Source organism: Oratosquilla oratoria, chromosome 14, assembly GCF_046742065.1.
Source record: "Oratosquilla oratoria isolate Oo_2021 chromosome 14, ASM4674206v1, whole genome shotgun sequence".
In the NCBI taxonomy this organism is placed as follows: domain Eukaryota; kingdom Metazoa; phylum Arthropoda; class Malacostraca; order Stomatopoda; family Squillidae; genus Oratosquilla; species Oratosquilla oratoria.
In genome coordinates this window covers 3,938,737-3,958,736 of record NC_134790.1, presented here as the reverse complement: position 1 = coordinate 3,958,736, position 20,000 = coordinate 3,938,737, and the positions used below count along the sequence as shown (strand labels likewise).

General features: G+C 39.2%; 1 protein-coding gene across 2 annotated transcripts in view; it reads right to left on the bottom strand.

Moving 5' to 3' along the window:
- The window catches only part of LOC143032711 (serine/threonine-protein phosphatase 6 regulatory ankyrin repeat subunit C-like), a 22,602-nt gene that overhangs the window by 6 nt on the left and 2,596 nt on the right, over positions 1–20,000 (bottom strand). For both annotated transcript variants that reach the window (XM_076197599.1, XM_076197600.1), the window contains exons 2-8: positions 17,200–17,254; positions 15,650–15,942; positions 15,107–15,449; positions 12,830–13,474; positions 11,297–11,589; positions 5,413–5,752; positions 1–3,272 (exon numbers count right to left, since the gene is read on the bottom strand). The exon at positions 1–3,272 is cut by the window's left edge and continues 6 nt beyond it. In XM_076197599.1, the coding sequence (XP_076053714.1) occupies positions 2,598–3,272; positions 5,413–5,752; positions 11,297–11,589; positions 12,830–13,474; positions 15,107–15,449; positions 15,650–15,942; positions 17,200–17,241 (2,631 nt within the window). In that variant the 5' untranslated portion in view covers positions 17,242–17,254 and the 3' untranslated portion in view covers positions 1–2,597. The remainder of the gene's footprint in view (positions 3,273–5,412; positions 5,753–11,296; positions 11,590–12,829; positions 13,475–15,106; positions 15,450–15,649; positions 15,943–17,199; positions 17,255–20,000) is intronic.

The following is a 20,000-nucleotide window of genomic DNA, read 5'->3' as shown; positions in this document are numbered from 1 at the left end:
TTATACATAAATAAACAAAGAGAAATTATAATAACAGATAACAATAGATGTAAATTTCTCTATTTCCATCGTGTTAAGCCATTAAGACATGCAAGTTCTATAGTATAGTCTGGAGTTAGCTAAAACTATCTCTGGTAACGTCTTCAACATGAACAAAAGACATGAAAACCATCCTTCGTGTTAAGCCATTAGGACATGCAAGCCCCAGAGAATAGTCTGGAGTTAGCTAAGACTATCTCTGGTAACGCCTTCAACATGAACAAAAGACATGAAAACCATCCTTCGTATTAAGCCATTCGGACATGCAAGCCCTATAGTATAGTCTGGAGTTAGCTAAAACTACCTCTGGTAACGTCTTCAACATGAACAAAAGACATGTAAACCATCCTTCGTGTTAAGCCATTAGGACATGCAAGTCCTATAGGATAGTCTGGAGTTAGTTAGAACTATCTCTGGTAACGTCTTCAATATGAACAAAAGACATGAAAACTATCATTCGTGTTAAGCTATTCGGGCATGCAAGCCCTAGAGAATAGTCTGGAGTTAGCTAAAACTATTTCTGGTAACGTCTTCAACATGAACAAAAGACATGAAAACCATCCTTCGTGTTAAGCCATTAGGACATGCACGCCCTATAGAATAGCTTGGAGTTAACTAAAACTACCTCTGGTAACGTCTTCAACATGAACAAAAGACGTGAAAACCATCCTTCGAGTTAAGCCATTAGGACATGCAAGCCCTATAGAATAGTCTGGAGTTAGCTAAAACTATATCTGGTAACGTCTTCAACATGAACAAAAGAAATGAAAACTATCCTTCATGTTAAGCCATTAGGACATGCAAGCCCTAGAGAATAGTCTGGAGTTAGCTAAAACTATTTCTGGTAACGTCTTAAACATGAACAAAAGACATGAAAACCATCCTTCGTGTTAAGCCATTAGGACATGGAAGCCCCAGAGAATAGTCTGGAGTTAGCTAAAACTATCTCTGGTAACGTCGTCAACAAGAGAAAAAGAAATGAAAACTATCCTTCGTGTTAAGCCATTAGGACATGCAAGTCCTATAGGATAGTCTGGAGTTAGTTAGAACTATCTCTGGTAACGTCTTCAACATGAACAAAAGACATGAAAACTATCATTCGTGTCAAGCCATTAGGACATGCAAGCCCTAGAGAATAGTCTGGAGTTAGCTAGAACTATTTCTGGTAACGTCTTCAACATGAACAAAAGACATGAAAACCATCCTTCGTGTTAAGCCATTAGGACATGCACGCCCCAGAGAATAGTCTGGAGTTAGCTAAAACTATCTCTGGTAACGTCTTCAACATGAATAAAAGACATGAAAACTATCCTTCGTGTTAAGCCATTAGGACATGCAAGTCCTATAGGATAGTCTGGAGTTAGTTAGAACTATCTCTGGTAACGTCTTCAACATGAACAAAAGACATGAAAACTATCATTCGTGTCAAGCCATTCAGACATGCAAGCCCCAGAGAATAGTCTGGAGTTAGCTAAAACTATCTCTGGTAACGTCTTCAGCATGAACAAGAGACATGAAAACCATCCTTCGTGTTAAGCCATTAAGACATGAAAGCCCCAGAGAATAGTCTGGAGTTAGGTAAAACTATTTCTGGTAACGTCTTCAACATGAACAAAAGACATAAAAACCATCCTTCGTGTTAAGCCATTAGTACATGCAAGCCCCAGAGAATAGTTTGGAGTTAGCTAGAGCTATTTCTGGTAACGTCTTCAACATAAACACAAGACATTAAAACCATCCTTCGTGTTAAGCCATTAAGACATGAAAGCCCCAGAGAATAGTCTGGAGTTAGCTAAAACTATTTCTGGTAACGTCTTCAACATGAACAAAAGACATGAAAACCATCCTTCGTGTTAAGCCATTAGGACATGCACGCCCCAGAGAATAGTCTGGAGTTAGCTAGAGCTATTTCTGGTAAGGTCTTCAACATGAACACAAGACATGAAAACCATCCTTCGTGTTAAGCCATTAAGACATGAAAGCCCCAGAGAATAGTCTGGAGTTAGGTAAAACTATTTCTGGTAACGTCTTCAACATGAACAAAAGACATAAAAACCATCCTTCGTGTTAAGCCATTAGTACATGCAAGCCCCAGAGAATAGTTTGGAGTTAGCTAGAGCTATTTCTGGTAACGTCTTCAACATGAACAAAAGACATGAAAACCATCCTTCGTGTTAAGCCATTAGTACATGCAAGCCCCAGAGAATAGTCTGGAGTTAGCTAAAACTATTTCTTGTGACGTCTTAAACATGAACAAAAGACATGAAAACCATCCTTCGTGTTAAGCCATTAGGACATGCAAGCCCCAGAGAATAGTCTGGAGTTAGCTAGAGCTATTTCTGGTAACGTCTTCAACATGAACAAAAGACATGAAAACCATCCTTCGTGTTAAGCCATTAGTACATTTATTTATGTATTTTATTTGTTATTTACATTATTATAGTTTTTATTTATTCTTTTATTACTATTATGATTTTCTTTTCGCATACGACCTAGATATGGACCAGAAGGTCTCCTGTCGGCGCGCTCCGCCTTTGTAAACCACATCATGCTGCTAATTAATCGGGCAAGTTAAGTTCTTCCTTTCCCGGCAAAGAGTACAAAGGAGCACAGCTTTCTTCACTATGCACAGGTGCAGATGGAGAGCTTTCACAAGACCTCAACAACTCGGCCATTGACATTTTCCCGGCTTTTTTGGCCAGCTGACTCGCCTTGTATCCTAAGCCTGTCCTCACGGAAACGTCAGCTCCGTTCTTTATAAGCCATTTCACAGCCTCCTCCTTGCCCAAAATCACGGCTAAGTGGAGGGCAGTGTTCCCTTCGTTGTCCTCAGCGTTGATATCGCATTGACCTTGTTTCAAGATGTCCATCGTGCTGCATTGGTCATTCAGGGCGGCTTTATGGAGGGGCGTGTACCCCACGTCATCCCTCTCGAAGACTAGAGCCTGATGACGTTTGACAAGAACGCGGCAGCTCCCGTCCCGACCGAACTTCGACGAAAGATGAAGTGGTGTCTCGCCCCGGTGGTTCTTGGCGCCAGTGGATGCACCAAGATTCAACAACTCTTCCACCAGAGCGGGCTGACGGTGGGCAGCAACATAGTGAAGGGGGGTGATGTTCCTGACATCGTCTCCCCAAAGCTCTAAGGGCACCTCCTTTTCCAAAAGATCTTTGGGGAACTGAATATCCTGGCTGAAGCAGAGCCGTCCTTCCCATACAGCTTTCAGTAACTCCTGGGAGGAGAGGGAGACATCAGTATAACTAATCTTAATTAATATTAATGGCCCACTTTCGGATAAGAATAAGCGAAAGTATAAAGATCTGTATATTTCGATCACTAACTGTGATCCTCTTCAGCACATAAAGAGGATCACAGTTAGTGATCGAAATATACAGATCTTTATACTTTCGCTTATTCTTCTCATAAAGTGGGCCATAAGTATTATTTTACAAATGTGCTACGACATAATTTTGTTGTAATCTTAATTATTAATTTTTTTTATTAACTTGTATAGGACACTGACTGCATATGTTTTATGTGGTCCTGTAGGGACGTTAGTGACACCTATTTGGACCAGACTTACGCAGCAATTATTTTACAACTGAAAATAACATCAACTCAAAACAGAATGCTGACAGTATCTAACCTCTATTCTTCCAAGTAATCTCTGCTAATAACACTGTGTTGTGGGTTAAGTATGCTACCACTGTACTTCTTTTTGAGTCGGAAAAGGTGACCATATACAGTGGAATAGGGGAAAGAGAGACCCCGATTCTTATGGTATTTTTCTTCCACGTGGAGTCAGGGGAAAGGATATTCTTCGACTTAGACACCCCCCTACTGCATTTCAAGGGATACAAATGCTTTCGATTTAGTTTATCTTAGTTTGTTTATTTATTTATTTATTTATTTTTTTTTTTTATTTTTTTTTTTTTTTTAGGCCGACCTTGGATCGCTTCCCCACCTGGACAGAACCTTTGCGAACCAACGCAGCACGCCCACAGGCGCGTCCGGTGGCTCGAACTCACGACCACCTGGTCTGGAGTTCAAGGCAGTTTCATCTGGGCTATCTTGCGGCCCTCTTGGTAATGATATGGTTTAACGTCACAAACTCCCCCTCCCCCCTATCGGAAGGTTAGAACGGTGCCCCTCACAGATAACTTTATAGCTTGGTTCAACTTCACCGGTGGCAGGATTTGAACCGCCATCCCCTTGACCTTCGCCGCAAGTAGCGACGCACTAACCCGCTCAGCTATCGACCCACTTGGTAAAAAATGTATTAATCAAATCATACAGGCTCTTCAGTTACCAATTGATATTCAAAATATCTTGACCATCACTATGAGACGAAGGTTGGCTTAGACAAACATTCTTCAGTCAAGAAAAACAAAAAACAAAAACTAAACAAATCATTGATGACTCCAAGAAGAGCTTTACTTGGAAAACGAGATGACGCGTGGTGATTAGACCATTGGGAATCTCTGTATGAATAAGATTTCTGGAGCTAGACTCTATCTCTCTTTCAGAGTGATTTTTGTTGCCTTCAGCTGAATAGTATCGTCTGGTTTTAGCCTGAACAAAAACTATAAAGGTTGCAAAAAGGGATAAGGCACGTCAAATCCCTTCAATCACTGATGACTGTCATTTGTCCCAGCAAAATCACAGCAAAAGAGAATCGACTTTACTCGAGTTGTACGATTGTTATGGCGACCACCAGAGGTTTCTATTCAGATGTAAAATAAATAAATGAATAAATAAATAAATAAATAAATAAATAAATAAATAAATAAGTAAAAAAAAAATAAATAGATACTTAAATAAATGAAATAAATAAATAAATAGATCAAAAGTAAATGAATTTATAAATAAATAAATAAATTGTTAGAGAAACCCACTGGCAATCTTAGTATCATTCAAGGGAACCCATCCTACTGTTTGGGCATTAATCCTCGGCCGTATTGGATGACAGTTTTTTTTTTTTTTTTTTATTCTAATCATCACCAATGTAATATCTCTGAATTGCTCATCTCGGTAGAGCAGGGAGCTCTAGTTTATTTAAAATAAATTTCCATGTTCTGTTTTTTTTTTTTTTTTTTTTTTTTAACTGTACGTTACCAATCTTTTCTATACACCTGAATGGTGCCATGATAATTTCTCGATAGGGAAGAAGTAAAAGAATAAACGAAGAGAGAAAGAAAGAAAAGAAAGTGAGAAAGGAGTGAGAAAGATGAAAAATGAGGATGAAGATCAAAACCGAATCAGGAAAGAGGAAGTGGGAAAGAGGAGAAAGAGAACCGAGAGAAAGAGGGAGAAGACAAAGTCGAGAGAGGAAAAAGACAGCCAAAGACGAAAACCTGAAAGAAACTCCTTACCACAAAGACAGGAACTTCAATGGTGTTCTTATCTTTCACCGTCGGACAGGCGACCAGCTCCACCATGTATGGTCCATAACCAAGTTTCATAGCCAGGTCTTTTGGGGTTTGTCCCCAATGGTTCTTCCGCGTGAGGTCGACGTCGTTTTCCAGAAGCCAAAGAACGGCTTCGGGACAGCCGTAAGCCACGGCGTAGTGCAGTGGTGTGCTTCCGTGATCGTCGGTAGCATTGAGATCAGCTTTATACTTCTTCAAGGCCTCGAGAATTAGGATATGGTTGTTCATTACAGCTCGATGTAGGGGCGTGCGGCCTTTGCTATCTACATCATTTACGTAACCTCTGGGAGTTGGAGAATTCAGGTTTAATGTGGAGGTAAAGAGAACTAACTTTACGAATAGTATCGCAAAAGAAAAAAAAGAAAAAAGAAATATATGAAAATAAATAAACTAAATTAACAAAATATAAGAACTCCTTCCCTAGAACGGTAATAATATCTACAACAGTGCTAAAGAAACATAGAGATGATGAAAAATATACAAATAATATACAACGGAGTTTTTGAAAATAAAATTAAGAATGACCGAGAATGCGAAAATAGCGATAACAATGATAAAAAGAGTAACAACAACAACAACAATAATGATACTATGCCAAATGGTATTGATGCTAGTACTACTAATCCATGATAACAGTAATGATAAGAAAGTTGAGACATTGAGACAATTATGAGAAAGGTTTCCGAAAGGGAGAAGCACGGGTCTTGATCTGATCATTCAGTTTATTCCTGACTGGTTTCGCTTTACTGTAAAGCGAAACCGGTCAGGAATAAACTCAGTAATCCGTGTCCCCTTGCACCTTTCTCATAATGATAAGAATATATATGGTGAGTGCTAACTAAGTGATGCTTCAATCTCTTCAGGAAGGCACTACGTTTCGTATCGTAGCATTAATGTAGCACGCACACCGACGCAACCAGTTGCATGAAACCAATCGCAACGGATGGCTATACTTTGGGAAAGCAGTGATTCTTGTACGTTTGTTCACTAGCAATCAAGTACATGGATTTCTGAAATAACAAGTAAAGGAATATCATATGTTCTTTTACATACAGTATAGGAAATACTGGTTTCATAGAGTGTAGGCATTCTTTGCGATCGGTTTCATGCAACTGGTTTCGCCGGTGTGTGAGTTGCCTAAGGGTAAGGATGCTGGGGGCCCTGAAATGAGCATAGCTACAATCATAATGGACTCCATTTTGTTGAGGGCCAACGAATGAACACGGACACTTAGGTTCCCGTTGATAAAAAAAAATCAACATTCCCATAAAAAAAAAAACAAAAAAAAAAAATCCATAGCTAGGACGTCGACAGTGCACCCTTTACCCACTCCTAAATATGTGTGTGTGTGTGTGTGTGTGTGTGTGTGTGTGTGTGTGTGTGTGTGTGTGTGTGTGTGTGTGTGTGTGTGTGTGTGTGTGTGTGTGTGTGTGTGTGTGTGTGTGTGTGTGTGTGTGTGTGTGTGTGTGTGTGTGTGTGTGTGTGTGTGTGTGTGTGTGAATGTGTGTATTTACCTAGTTGTATTTACCTATTCGTATTTTACGGGAAGGGGAGCTAAGCTCGTGGTGTCCCGTCTTCATACTTAATTTTATCTAAACTATTTTTTAATTCATGTATTGTTTTTGCACACACTACTTTCTCATCTAACTTGTTCCAACTGTCTATTACTCTGTGAGGAAAGCTGTTCTTTTTCAGATAACTTCTATAGCTGTCTTTCTTGATTTTCTTTCCGTGTCCTCTTGTATTTCTATCATCCCATTTTATTAGAGCCTCTCTATCAATAATTTCTATGTCTTTCATGATTCTGTAAATAGCTATCAAATCTCCTCTCTCTCTTCTTTGCTCTAGTGTCTGTAGTTAAAGTTTTGCTAGTCTCTCTTCATATGATAGTTTTGAGAGTGTTGGTGCCAATTTTGTAATTGCTCTTTGTATTCTTTCAAGTTTTGTTATACATTTTTTTGTTCTTGGTGACCACATCGTTGCTGCATATTCCAATCTTGGTCTTATCAGAGTGATTAGTATTTTCTTCACCATTTCTTCATCCAGGTATGTAAATGCCACTTTGATTGTTCTTATTTAATTATAAGTTTCACCAAAAATCTTATTTATTTGTTTCTCAGATGACATATTATTCATAACAATGACTCCCAGGTCCTTCTCATTTTCAATTTTTTTTATACTTTCTTCTCCTAATTTATATGATCCTGTTATTCTGTTTTTGCTTTTTCCAAATTCCATTATACTACACTTTTTAGTATTGAACTCCATCTCCCACTTCCTACTACATTCCCATACTTTATTTAGATCACTCTGTAGTGATTCACAATCTTCTTCCGTGTTCACTTTTTTAATAGTTTTGCATCATCTGCAAAGAAGCTCATATAACTTCCAATTTCTTCATCCATGTCATTAATATATATAGCAAACATTATTGGGGCCAAAACTGTTCCTTGTGGAACACCACTTCTTACTTCATCCCAATTTGAATGTTTGTCTCTTATCACTACTCTCATTTTTCTTTCTTGCAAAAAGTCTTCCATCCATTTAAGCAGTTTGCCCTGTAATCCTCCTTCGTTTTCTAATTTCTTAAGCAACTTCTTATGTGGTACTTTGTCAAAAGCTTTTTTTAGGTCTAGAGATGCACAATCAGCCCATCCATTTCTTTCTTGTGTTATATCTATTAGCCTTGAATAGAAACATATTAAATTGGTGACGCATGATCGTCCTTGTCTGAATCCAAATTGCCTTGGATTTAGCACTTTTTTTTTTCTTTTTTTTTTTACCCATCTACTTTTGACAATTCTTTCACAAATTTTTGCTATTGTATTTGTTAGAGAGACTGGTCTATAGTTGGTAGGGTCTTCTTTATTTCCCCCTTTATACATAGGTACTATATTTGCTTTTTTCCAATCTTTTGGATCTTTTCCTTCTTTCAAGGAACTGTTTATTATGCTATGTATTTTGTCTGCCAGTTCATTCCTGCATTCTTTCAAAATCCAGTTTGCTATTTCATCTGGTCCATGCGATTTTCTGACATCAAGATTACTCAAGTGTTTCATTATTTCATTCTGTGTTACTTCTATTTCTTTCATGGGGGGGGACTTTCTCTTTCCATTCGATCTCTTCCGGCTGTATATTCTTCCTTGTAAACACTGATATAAAATGCTTGTTCATAATTTCCGCCATTTCTATTTCTTCTTTGTATTCAACTCCTCCTTGTCTTAATTTCTCCAAATCTTGTTTGTTTTTCAGTTTGTTGTTTACAAATCTGTAAAATAAATTTGGTTGATCTTTACATTTTTCTATGACGTCTTTTTCATATTTTCTCTTTTCCTTTCTGCACACTTGTACATATTCATTTCTATAACAAGTATATATTTTCCATTTTTCAGGTCTTTTGTCCTACTTCCACTTGGTCCAAGCTTTATTTCTTTTGTCTTTTAACTCCCTACAACTTTTGCTGTACCAGCACTTTACATATTCTTTTTCTTGTTTTTGTCTTGGAACATGCTTTTCTACTCTTTTTTTTTTTTATAAATTTTTGTCAAAATATTCCATTTCTCTTCCACTGTTGTTTCTTCTTTGTATATTCCTTCCCAGTTTTCATTTTGAAAGAATTCTCTTATTTTATCAAAGTTTGCTTTTTTATACATCATTCTTCCTTTTCTATATTGTTCATTTCTTTTCATGTATTTTTCCTCATTTACTTCCAGTTCAATCAATATGCGGTCACTTTTACTTATTGGTGTTTTATATTCAATCTTTTCCACTATTCTAGGTTCAAATGTGATTATTAGGTCTAGTCTCGATGGTTCTTCTTCATTTCTATATCTAGTGTTCTCCTGTATCTACTGTGTCATTGTATGGTCAATAATCATCTCGAGTAGAACATTTCCCCATGAGCCGTCTCCACCCTTTACTGTCATCTACTCCCAGCAGATTTCTTTGCAATTAAAGTCGCCCATTATAACTATTCTTCCTCCATCTTCCATTATCTTATTTAATGTTATCCTTGTGTCTTCTAACATACTTTTATGTTCACTCTCTTCCCACGAGTCTGCTTTTGGAGGCACATAATTTATCACGAACTTTCTGCTCTTCATATCTCTGTCTTCCACTTCGATTACAATCATCTCTACTGTATTCTTTCAATATGTGACACACCTCACGTTTATATCCTTCTTAGTCAGGAACATAACTCCACCCCCTTGTTTTGTCTCTGTTTCTAATCCAATAATAATATGCATCATTGCCTACAATGTTGGGTGGTAGTGGACCTTTTAATTTCGTTTCTACAATTCCCATTATGTCCGGTTCTTTTTCCTTCAGATAATCATTCAGCTCATTCAGTCCTGTTATTAATCCATCTATATATGTATAAGACACTTTTAGTTTTCTGCTACTTCCATTGTATTCTCTGTTTCCCTTTTGTTTTTCTCTAGTATGTCGTATTTCCTTACTTTCATATTCACTACTCTCCAATAGAATTTCTCTTATTCTGACTTGGTTCTGTTCTCGTTTTTTTCCCCCTTAGCTTCATATCTTTTCATTTTTTCTTCCTCTCTTTCCTCTTTATTCATTTCTCTTTTTATCCATACCTTTTTAAATTGTTCACTTGCTGCTAGTTTCCCTGTTTTTGCTAAAATATTCTCTGCCGTCGTTTGTGACCTGCATTTAATCTTAATTGACCTGGTCTTATCTGTACTATACTTTCCGAGTCTATACATCTCTTCAATTTGTTTCATGATTTCAGGTTCATCTTCCTGAACTAATTCTAGTAAACTGCTTACTTTTTCTTTTTTCTCATTCATTCTTGTAGTTCTATTAAGGTTATATTTCTCTTTCATTCCTAATATAATTATACATTTCTTTTTATCTGCTAAGTCTCTTACTATATTCTCCTTCTGTCTCATCACTTTAATAACTGAGTCTTCAGTTTGTTCTTTCATTTGCTGTTTAATTATGTCAGTAAATGCAACTCTACTGTTTTCTTGGATTTTTTTCCAACCCTGTGCTTCTTTTGCTATGGCCTCTTTGTTGTCTTTATTATTCCTCTTTAACTCCTCATTCTCCTCTTTTACTTCCTTTAACTGTCTTTTTAAATCTTATATTTCTTTAGGTAAGTTTTTGTTCACCTTCTCTAGTTCTTCCAATTTTTCAACTCTCTGCGCAATCTTTGCTACGTTACCGAACCTATTCTCCCAATGTTCGGTCATTTTTTCAAGTTTTTCCTCTAGTCTTTCTAATCGGGGGAGGTTGGTATCCCTCCCCCCCTCATGAAATCCCTGGAAATTATTATCTTCACCTTCCATTGTGCTGCTCTTATCTATATTTCTAACCTTATGCTTTTACTGATATTTTCGATTTCCCTAGTGTCGTCAGCTGACCTTTTGCTTAATTTTTTTCTGCTGTCAGGGGGAGCCCGTTCGTCTCCCTCCTCATTTTCTTTCATTTCCCTCAGTAATTCCTCCCCTTCTCCCCTTTCATTACCTTTTTACTACACCACGAGTTTTCCCCTTCCCTACAAATACAATAAGGTACTTCCTCGTAGCTGAGATCCACGAAAAATGCGCTTTTTTCCGGAGTTCCAATCCACGCCGTGAATCAGACGAAAGTGTGTGTGTGTGTGTGTGTGTGTGTGTGTGTGTGTGTGTGTGTGTGTGTGTGTGTGTGTGTGTGTGTGTGTGTGTGTGTGTGTGTGTGTGTGTGTGTGTGTGTGTGTGTGTGTGTGTGTGATACAAATAGATAAACAAGAATGAACAGAGCCTTACATGATTGAACGTATCGTTACTTGTGAAGGAATATAAAATGAAGTTCATAATCGCACCTTTTCAGGAGTAGTTCTACACATCTGTACATTCCAGCTTCGGCGGCCAAGTGCAGGGGAATCTCTCCACAGGCATTTTTCTCTTTGGGGTCACTGCCGTATTCTATCAACTTCTCAACGAAGAACGAGGATGTGAGAGCCGCTAGGTGGAGGAGCCGGTTTCCTTCGATGGTCCAAAGGGCTCTCAGATTTGGCATATCTCTTAGCACCGGGTCATTCAAGTTGGCACCGCCAGCATACAGACGGTCTAAGGTTGCCTTGGCATTCCCTAGAACGACGGCCAGGAGGAGTCCCTGGAAAGAGTGAAGATCAGAGGCACTTCGATATATTGTTCTGGATAACGACAGACCATTCTATTCAGCTTGGGGCGGTGGCCCTGCCCGATAATTGATTGATTAAAAAAAGGTGAAGAGACTGTCCCGACTAAGCCTTTACCAGACAAAATGTCAAAATTGAACTTTGGGAAATTTTATTCAGTTTTGGGGCAAGTGCATGGCAGGGAACTAAATGTCTTAAGCTAACAAAGCAGTCTTGTTTCTACTGGAATAAAACGACTCCACAATGCTCAGTTATAGTCTTGAGGCTCTCCCACAAGTCTCGCGGGGACGACATTGGCCTGTTAGTGTGGTTCGATTCCTGTGTCACTGGGCGGTAGGAGGAAGAGAAGGCCGTCTCCGGTTATCAGTTTTCTTTGTGAAAAAAGTATAAAACAGATAAAGATAATAGAGAGTTTGTGTTCGATCCAGAGACTCGGTGCCAGTCCCACAGGGCTGCATCTTCATTTAGAGGTGAGAGACCTGAAGACAAACGCCGGATAGATAATTCTCTCCAGCTTTCATCTAACAGTACTATCTCGTGCAAGATTCCCTGCAGACAGCGTTAATCAATATTGGCTTAAAGTAACCCTTTCGTTACTATAACGTCCTAATAACTGAGTAAAGTTGTGTGAAAATTGCCGGTTTATATCGAGACAAGACACAAGAGTACAAGATAATGTAAAATTAAACACCTTATTTCACAAATATAAAATCATTTTATATACCACCGCACTGAGGACAGCAATGGCTATATGAAAATCCATCTGAAAGGTAGATAAATCGAGGTTCCCCAAAGTGGTTGACAGATATGTTTATCTAACATGATACAGCTACCTGCTCTCCCAACATACTACCTCTCCGCTCTCCCAATCGGGCTGGAGTTTACCAGCGTTTCTATCCACTGAGGTTTAAGAAGGCTCATTAAATCAAAATTATATGAACTAGGACTATAAATATTTTTGAAATCAGTGAAGTGACTGAAAAGAGGTTTTCAGGAAACAACAGTGAGACCGAGATACACAATTTTAAAGATATGAAGAAACGCTTACTTAACTTGTTGAAAACTTTGGTGATCATATAGAATCCTACCATTAGAGATGCAACTGACAGATTTCAGTAAGAAAATCTCTATTCATCATTTAATCAACACCTCTTAAGTATAATTTCTACAGAGTGCCACTCAAGACCATGAAAGTATGGGAGATATGATACTTACACATGATGGCATGTTTAAATTTTCGAGAGCGTCATGAAACTTCTTTGGATCTTCTTCGTTTTTCAGGAAGGCTATGAACTCCGAGGGCCATTTGAGAGATTCTGCAAGATCAGCCGCCGTCTTTCCCCTCTGAGTTCTCAAGGTTAAACTGGCCCCTTTGTCTATGAGCCACTTAATAATCTCACTCCTTTCCAGAAGGACGGCCAAGTGAAGAGGGGTTCTTCCTTCATTGTCTGGGGCATTTACGAGTACGTCTGCTGCAAAGCGATCCAGTATATGAAGAGTGCTGAGTTTTCCGCCAACTACGGCTTTATGAAGAGGGCTTTGTCCTAAACAGTCCACTGCATGAACTAATGATCTTTCGTGTTCCAAGAGATCTTGGCAACATTCATCTTCACCAAGCAGGGCAGAAATATGCACTGGGGTTTCGCCTTTGCTGTTCATAATGGCGGGGCTGGCTTGGAGACTAAGGAGCTCCTGTATTTTTGAACGGTTGGCACGGGCGGCAGCTAGATGAAGGAGGGTGTTACGCCGCACGTCATGTCCCCAGACTTCGCGGGGAATTTCCTTCTTCAGGGAAATGGGGTCAAGGGACGCCTCTCTCAGCCGGCCGGGCAGTCCCTTCCATATATTCCTGATCAATTCCTGATGAAGAAGAAGCATGAGAAACCTTACTGTATCTCCCAGACTACTAACACTTATGGTGTGATACACTTCGGAATAGCTACTAGAATACTAATTCAATATGGAATTTACAGTTGAAATATATACAAATTTCGTCGGAGCATATAATAGAAAATGAAAATCTCGAGCTGAAACTATCAGCCTATTTACTGTTTAGGGTGAGAAAATAATATTTTCACCACTATTTCAAACATGCCAAGATATGTTAAACAATAGAATGATTATATTTCATTGATCATGATACTGTACTTAAGCAATGTAAAACAGAATTAGTCACTCTTGATACCCTATACCCCAGATGCAGACTTTAATTTTATCTTCAATATTTCTTCTAATAGATGATCTGGTAATTCACTGTCTTCTCCCCTGAAAATATCTAAACACAGAATTCTTCCCATCCTCTTTCTGGGTACCAATGCACAAACCATTAACGTCATTTCGACTATCCTTCCATACACTACCTGGACCACGTATACTTGTGTTTGTCTCTCTTCTTGAACACTGTACTCATCACTCCTTTTATGAGTATAATACACATCTCTAACATCTATCCACTATCGTTCTTACCTGATACCCCTACCTCTACGAGTATTACACTACCTATCAGCTCCTTTACTCAACGCTCTTGCTTGAAAAATGTCCCTCTCCTCTCCACATTTCTTATTATTTGGACTGTATGCACTCACAAAAGCCCAAATACCCCACCCTAATCCTCCTGAAGATATTTCTCAACATTCCACCACGTACTTACCCATCAGATCACTTAACCACAGTACCATCCATTATTTTTTCTCCCCCTCACCACTCTTGGAAACCCACGCACCTCATTCCCAAACCATCCCTTTTCAGTTTCGTTTCACTCAACGCTAACACATTCATATGAATTTCTTCTCTTTTAGTCTCGTCCATACCACACCTATGCACCTCATTCCCAAACCATCCCCTTTCAGTTTCGTTTCACTCAACGCTAACACATCCATATTAATTTCTTCTCTTTTAGTCTCGTCCATACTACACCTATGTACCTCATTCTCAAACCATTCCCTTTCAGTTTCGTTTCACTCAATGCTAACACATTCATATACATTTCTTTTCTTTTAGTCTCGTCCGTACCACACCTATGCACCTCATTCCCAAACCATTCCCTTTCAGTTTCGTTTCACTCAACGCTAACACATACATATAAATTTCTTCTCTTTTATTCTCGTCCGTACCACACCTATAGACATTCAATAAACGATTTACAGTGGTTCTACTTGGAGTTTTCCTGACCATCGCATGCTTTCTCTTTTCGTAAGAGAAAAATGTAGAGTTGAAAGTTTTTAGTTCTCTCTGTCCAATTTCAACGCTTTCTACGATAACCCTGGGAACAAATTGCGGGCGTTTGTTTGTTTGTTTGTTTGTTTGTTTGTGTGTGTGTGTGTGTGTGTGTGTGTGTGTGTGTGTGTGTGTGTGTGTGTGTGTGTGTGTGTTTACGCGTACATATAAAAAGTATTTTATTCTAATCATATTCCATTATTTTTTATATTTTCTCTGGAATCAGTTACTGCGACAAACCTCTAAGCAAGAAAATAGAATAAAAAACTGCCTTACCACATGCTGGGGGATCTTAACGGGGTGTTCTACTCGAGAACGCTCTCCAGATATTAGACTGATATTGTTCTTGCTATAACCCAAATCAGAGGCAAGTTTCCCGGGTGTCTGTTTCCAAGAATTTTGTAAAGTAAGGTCAACGCCCCTTTCCAATAGCCACTTGATGGCATTCCGGCTGCCAAAAGCCACAGCATAGTGCAAAGGGGTGCTTCCGTAGTCATCACGAGCATTTAGGACTGCTTTATCAGGTTTCAAGGCGTCAAGGACCTCAACTTGGTCGCTTATGATCGCTCGGTGAAAGGCCGTGCGGTTTAGGAAGTCGACATTGCTTGTCTTCGAGTTCCTGGGGGATAGGGAACATAAAGAACCGATGTTATGGAGGGCAGTTAAGTAAAGATATTTTTTTTTTTTTTTTTTTTACCTCTTTTTTTGGGATAAGAAATTTATCTAAGTTGAATGAGAGAAGTCTACAGGTAGCCAAAATAGAATATCAATATACAATTATGACCACAAAAGCCTCTCGAATTCAAGGACTGTACTTACTTTTCAAGGAGGAGTTTGACCAAATGCTTTTTGCCCAGTTCTGCTGCCAAATGAAGAGGCGTTTCAAAACGGCTGTTTCTTGCGTCGACATCAGCGCCGAAGTAAAGAAGTTCTATGAGCATGTTTTGAGACCTATACATACAGGCGTGGAGTAAACTGTTCCCCAGGGAATGCTCCCGAGAGAGGGAAAAGAACAATTCCTCCGGGAATTCAACACTGGGTGATGCCTCCCCAGACCGAAGGACAACCTGGGCTGCAGTGACGTTGTCCGATTCCACGGCATTTACGAGTTTCTGCAAATAAACTTTTGATTTACTATTGAATCAATCACATTGTATCATGAGAATCCAATATATGGGACCTGACAGATTCGTAGATCTCTTAACGGTGATCACAGACCTACAGGGGAGACTAGGGGATGTCCTAACCAATCTCACGGACATACAGGGTGTACCGTAGTTGTGGTCAAAAAGTGGATTATTTTTCTTCTCTGGAAAGGAGCAGGTATCACCCCCAGCAACAGAGAGTAGCACTAAGTGGAGGTAGCCTAACCTAAGTCTTCTTTCCTCATCCCCGGACGCCCTTCGGACTAGATAGCTTCTCCCTCGAACTGGAGGCGTTGTGGGTTCGAATCTCGCACTCCTCTCCGATTCCCAGCAGTGACTGTTCCCTGGTCCAACAGTCCGAACCCATAGGGCTAAGTTGACGTCTTTGGCTATAGCTACAAGCCCCCTGGCGTAGGCTCCTTACCTCCTTCTTCTTCTTTTTCTTCTTCTTCTTAGGAATATTGACCAAAACTTAAGACTTGCGAGTGGTATTCAAGAGTAGAAGAGTAAGACGGAAGTGGCCAAGTGTTGATATATCAACAAGACAAGACAACTACTTGATTGATCACAGAATCATATGAAAATACCTCATACTATATAAACCCTCCCTCCGCCTCATCCCCGTATAAAGTATAAATATTCTATGAGCTTTAGTGATATTTCTACGCACTAGTCACGCAGCTTTCTTTATCAACTTTCGCCTTCTATCATCTCCACGTTCCGCAACCTTCCCTAGAACTGTCCTTTACCACCGATGGTTATTTCACATAAAATATGGAATATGAATGAGGCCTTGGTACGGAAATATGGTTCTTAGAGCGTTATATGTTAAGAGGCAAAATGGCTTATGCATGACGCCAGCATTTTCCCCTTTCTATTTTAGATGCCTCAAATGCTCATATTATAACTTAAAAGCTATCATGAATATATTTCGTTTATAGTAACATAATATTGGACGCACGGTTGTATAGTATACTCTTATTTTTCTCTTGTTTTACTCTTTTCAACAAGTTGACACATCTGCTAAGGACATCCCTTCCTGGGCGACGCCAGACGATTGTTATCAGTTAAGAGATGCCTTCTGGAAGCTCGATTACTACTTGAAATGGAACATGACTATGGTCTCGACCGACTGGTGTCCCGTTCAGGATGGGGTTCCGTCCCAAAACGAGTTAACTCGTCTGACGTCGGAGGCAGGAATGAGTCATAGACGAGTAAACTTACCTGGTTACTCACGGGATCACCCTTCGAAACGCTTCCGCCCATGTCGTTTAGAGGACTGAAAAAAAAAAAGATAATAATAATAATAATAATATATATATATATATATATATATATATGTATATATATATATATATATATATGTTTATATATGTATATATACGTATACATATATGTATATATATACATATATATATATATATGTATATATACTGTATATATGTATATATATATATATATAAACAAACAAATAAATAAATAGACACAATAAAATAGACAAATAGATAAAATAAAATAAATAAACGAATGAATAAATAAAATTAATAAATAAAAAAGAAAAAATTATATATATATATATATATATACATATATATATACATATATATATACATATATATATATATATATACATATATATATATATATATATATATATATATATACTGTATATACATACCTATACCAAAGCCATTTCCCCCTTACAAGGGAGGTAGCCAAAAAGAAAAAGGCATAAAATCATTTCCACCCATTCCATCCCTAAATACACTCCACTCCCCTCTACCCTCCCTCCCATCTTAGCACCTCCTGGCCACAGTAAGACTGCTTCATTAATTCGGCAATCCCCCCTCCGTCTCCTCATGCAGAAAAGGAGAAAACGGGGAGAAGCTCCTTTGGGCTGCGTCTGATTATTTCTCATACATACTTCCTCACCCACCATTCCCCACCCACTCCCCCTCATGCATCACGGCATCATCCATACACAACCCTTCTCCATTCACCCCTATGTTCTGTCCTCTCCCTTCCTTCCTCAACAGACATTCCTCTCTTTTGTAAAGTCCCTTTTACCCCATCCATCCATCTCATCCTAGGTTGCCCCCTCATATTCACCCTTGCATTCACCCCTCGCACCACCCCATCCATGTATAGATTGAACAGCCAGGGCGACATAACACATAACTGTCGAAGTCCCACCTTTACCTCAAACTATTTCTAATCCTAACACAAGCCCTACTACTCTCGTAAAAACTCTTGACTGCTCTTAACAGCTTTCCTCCTATCCCATATACCTGCAATACCTCCCACAGTACATTCCTGTCTAACCTGTCGTAAGCCTTTTCCAAATCCATGAAAGGCCAAAAAACATCCTTACCTTTTCCTATAGCTTTCTCACATATCTGTCATACCACAAAAATCTGATCTTCACAAACCTTACCCGCTCAAAAAAACATACTGTTCCTCATCAATTACTCCCTCTGTTCCTCTCCTAATCCTCTCAATCAAGGCCTTCCCAACTACACCCAACAAGCTGATCCCTCTGAAACTACTACACTCACATTTTTCCCTCTTTCCTTTGTAAAGCGGAACTATACAGATACTCCTCCAGTCCTCCGGCACTCTACCCTCTCAACAAACATCAAATAACTTTACCAGCCAGTTCATCATAACTGTACCTCCTTTCTTTAGACATTCTGCATGGCATCCATCCAATCCAGGTACCTTACCTGCTATCATCATCCCAACAGCTGCTCTCAATTCATCTTTCCTATTTCTCCTCCGTTTTCCTCACTCATCACTCTCATTTCCTTAGCGCTTCCCTCTGCAACTGCCTTTCCAACCCTATCCTCCTTCACATCTAGCAACTCCTTAAAATACCCTGCCCACCTTCCTTTCACTGCCTTCTCTTCCATTATCATCTCTCCATCTGCACCTTTTACCTTTTCTTCTCTACTTGATTCGCCTGCTCTTCCTCTTTTAATTTCTTTCCAAAATATCTTTTTATTACTTTTAAAAATTTCTGTCATACTCTTACCCATTTCACATCTGCTCTCCTCTTTGCTTCCTTTATCTTATGCTTAACTTCCCTTCTCTTTACTTTGTACCTCTCATACGATTACCTCGTCCTAATTTGTAGCTAATATATGAAAGCCTGCCTCTTCTCTTCTACACCCTTCTTTGCTTCATCATCCTACCATTCACTACCCTTCCTTCTATTTCCTCCCGCCTTCCTTGTTCCACACACCATCTTTGCACACCTTATGACTCCCTCCTTGAACCATCCCCATTCCTCTTCTACTCTTAGTTCTACTCTATCATTCACTCCCTCCCACCCTTCTCTCAGCTTCTTCTTATACTTCTTCTCCTTTTCTTTTTCAATTAAGCACTTCATTCTAAGTACCTCCCTACCTTCTACCCTTTCCCCCTTTCTCTCCACCTATTCTCCACTCTCAATTCACCTTCCACCAGAAAATAATCTGATATTTTCCCACTCTCTCCGCTTAGAACATGTATATCCTTAGCTCTTCATACCGTACTCCTGGTCACCACTATGTAGTCCACTAACGCTCTATCTGCCACCCTTCCACCCACCACCCTCTAACATGTGTACTTATACTTGACTTTCTTACTAAACACTGTATTTGCTATCATCAACTCTCTTTCAAGACACATCTCCACCATCAATTCTCCACTACGATTTTACCTAGAACACCATACTTCCCAATCACTCCGTCTATTGGTTTGTTTACTACCCTAGCATTAAGATCTCCCAATACAACTACATTGACATTTCTCCCTAATTCCTCCATGCACTTATTTAAATCTACCCAAAAAGCCTCCCTTTCCTCTACGCTCTTCTCACTACCAGGCCCATACACATTTACAAAAACCCACATCTCCCTTCCCGTCTTCGCCTTCAACCACATCAACCTTGAAGAAACCTGCTTCCACTCCACTACACGCTTACCTATCTATTCACTTACTAGTATAACCAACCTTTCTCTCCTTCGTCCCCTCTTCACTCCTGA